Source organism: Marmota marmota, unplaced genomic scaffold (genome assembly GCF_001458135.2).
Source record: "Marmota marmota marmota unplaced genomic scaffold, marMar, whole genome shotgun sequence".
NCBI classification, from domain to species: domain Eukaryota; kingdom Metazoa; phylum Chordata; class Mammalia; order Rodentia; family Sciuridae; genus Marmota; species Marmota marmota.
In genome coordinates this window covers 59,938,649-59,941,127 of record NW_026000174.1, presented here as the reverse complement: position 1 = coordinate 59,941,127, position 2,479 = coordinate 59,938,649, and the positions used below count along the sequence as shown (strand labels likewise).

Below are 2,479 nucleotides of genomic sequence, written 5' to 3'. Positions count from 1 at the left end.
TTATATACAACCAGAGATATGAAAAATTGTGCTGTATATGTGCAATAAGAATTGTAATGCATTCCGCTGTCATTTTTTTTTTAAATCAATAAAAAATGCTATTGATATAATAAAGTAATGGCTTTGTGCCTCACCAGCATTTGCCACATTTTCTGAGGTTGGGAAATAAGGGAATATTTTTGGTTTGCTTTACAAACCAAGTTGAGTTAGAAATCGCAATTCAAATTATAAGCACTTGTTTGCTGTCTTTCTTATAGCTTCTATCACATCTTGGTTTCTCAAGCTATATATCAAGGGGTTTAACATGGGGATAATTATGCCATAAAACACAGAAGACACTTTTTCCTGCTCTTGAGACTCATTGGTATGGTGGTGTAGGTACATGTACGAGAGAGTCCCATAGAAAATGGTGACTGCTGTCAGGTGGGAGGCACATGTGGAGAAGGCTTTCTTCCTGCCTGCAGCAGAAGATATCCTCAGGATGGCAGCCAGGATGTATGTGTAGGAAAAGATGACGACCAGCACAGTGAATGTCAAGTTAAACCCCACAAAGACAGTCAGCAGCATGATGTTGACGTGGATACTGGAGCATGACAGGGCAAGGATTGGGGGCACATCACAGAAAAAGTGGTTAATTGCATTGGATTTGCAAAAGTTCAACGAGAAAGTAAAACCTGTGTTTACAGAGGCATTCAGGAAACCCATGAAGTATGAACCCAGCAGCAGCTGAATGCGGAGTCTCCGAGACATGACAACTGGATAGTGCAGTGGGTTACAGATGGCCACATAACGGTCCACTGCCATCGCAGCCAGAATATAGCAGTCACTTGTGGCAAAAGTACCATAGACCAATAGTTGCACCAGACATCCCATGAAAGAGATGGACTGCTTTATCTCTATGAAGTTCTGTAGCATCTTGGGAGTGATGGCAGAGGTGTAACAGAGATCAATAATGGCCAAGTGTTGGAGGAAAAAGTACATAGGAGTGTGAAGGGAGGAGTGGATCTTGATGAGTAGGATCATCCCAACATTGCCCACTAACGTGACCACATAGATCACTAGAAATAATATGAAGAGGATGTGCCGGGACTTGTGTTGACCTGCAAATCCTAAGAGGATGAATTCAGTCACTTCAGTGCTGTTGTTCTGTTCCATGGCTAGCGTAGATAAGACATCAGCTGAAAAGTTGTGAAGAAAGAAGAGTAGAGATAGGTAAGATGATTATGATCCTTTAACGTATTCAAGAACTGGAAATGGTAAGGTAATATTTGGTTTCATAATAAGCCAGAGAATACTTTCTGTTAACGTAATTGACTCTGACTTTATCAACTAAAACTTGACATTCGACTTGGATAATTTTATCTACAGTTTTGAGAAATTGACATGAAGCAGTAGTTATGTTCCTAGGTGACAGACTGATTGGCATTTTATAAATATATCAATTAACAAAATGTAAAACATACTTTAGTTTTGCTTTTTTGAAAAATCAAAGTATCTCAATTTAATTAAATACTAACTTTTTATCTAAAAATCTTAACTTCTCCTTGAAATTTCTATGTAATCTTATCCCAATTTCTTTCTTTCTTTCTTTTTTTTAGTTTAGTTTGTACTCAATACCTTCCTTCCTTCCTTCCTTCCTTCCTTCCTCCCCCCTTCCTCTTTCTTTCTTTCTGTTGCTGAGATCAAACCCTTACACGTGCTAGGTGAGCGCTCTACCACTGAGCCATAACTCCAGCCCAATCCCAACTTATTTCTACATTCTTAATTTACCTTTTCCATTTCTTACCAACTCTACTGTGGCCATCATGACTCATGGTCATGAAAGCGTTTAACCAAGTATGTCAAGTGTTTACATGCTTTAAAAAATTCTCAATCTGTTGTTCCAAAAAATTTGTAAAAGGAGATTAAAAATACTATAGCATTGCCAAAATTCCATCATTTATTTAAATGCTCGATTTTACTTCCTGTACTCATACCATCATGGAGTGGTGCTGTACAGTCTAAGGTCTGATGCTGTTCCATGGACCACACTTTGAGTAGCTATGTCTATAGTATTTATCCTTCATAATTTATTTCTGTGTTCCCCTAGTGATAGACAGAAGATTGCTTATAACTTGTCCCTAACACAAATAGTTCAGAGTGAAATTTTTTTCTGGGACATATTCTTGGTGAAAAGTTTTTTGAATTGAGGGTACTATGCACCCTCAATTGACCAAGGATTGCCAGATCTCTTGCCATTGCTCATGTACCAGTGTACAGTCTTCCCAGATGTGGGGTTGTTCCCATATCCTCACTTCCTGGTGAACATTATTTTTTACTGCTTTTTCTTTTTACCAGTAAAACATGTGTATGCAGCCTGCTGCATACTACAGAGGTACTTTCCTATGCATAAAGGACATGACCAGTCATTACTACCAAGACTATATGGGTAAGCTTGTCTACATACCGTGTTTATTGGAAACAAGTGAACTGCTTACTA

General features: G+C 38.4%; 1 protein-coding gene across 1 annotated transcript; it reads right to left on the bottom strand.

Moving 5' to 3' along the window:
- Window positions 1-225: 225 nt before the first annotated feature.
- LOC107135376 (putative olfactory receptor 5AK3) lies at window positions 226-1,211 on the bottom strand. Its single transcript, XM_015477256.2, has one exon. The coding sequence runs from the start codon at window positions 1,153-1,155 to the stop codon at window positions 226-228; it is 930 nt and encodes a 309-aa protein (XP_015332742.1). The 5' UTR covers window positions 1,156-1,211.
- Window positions 1,212-2,479: the final 1,268 nt, after the last annotated feature.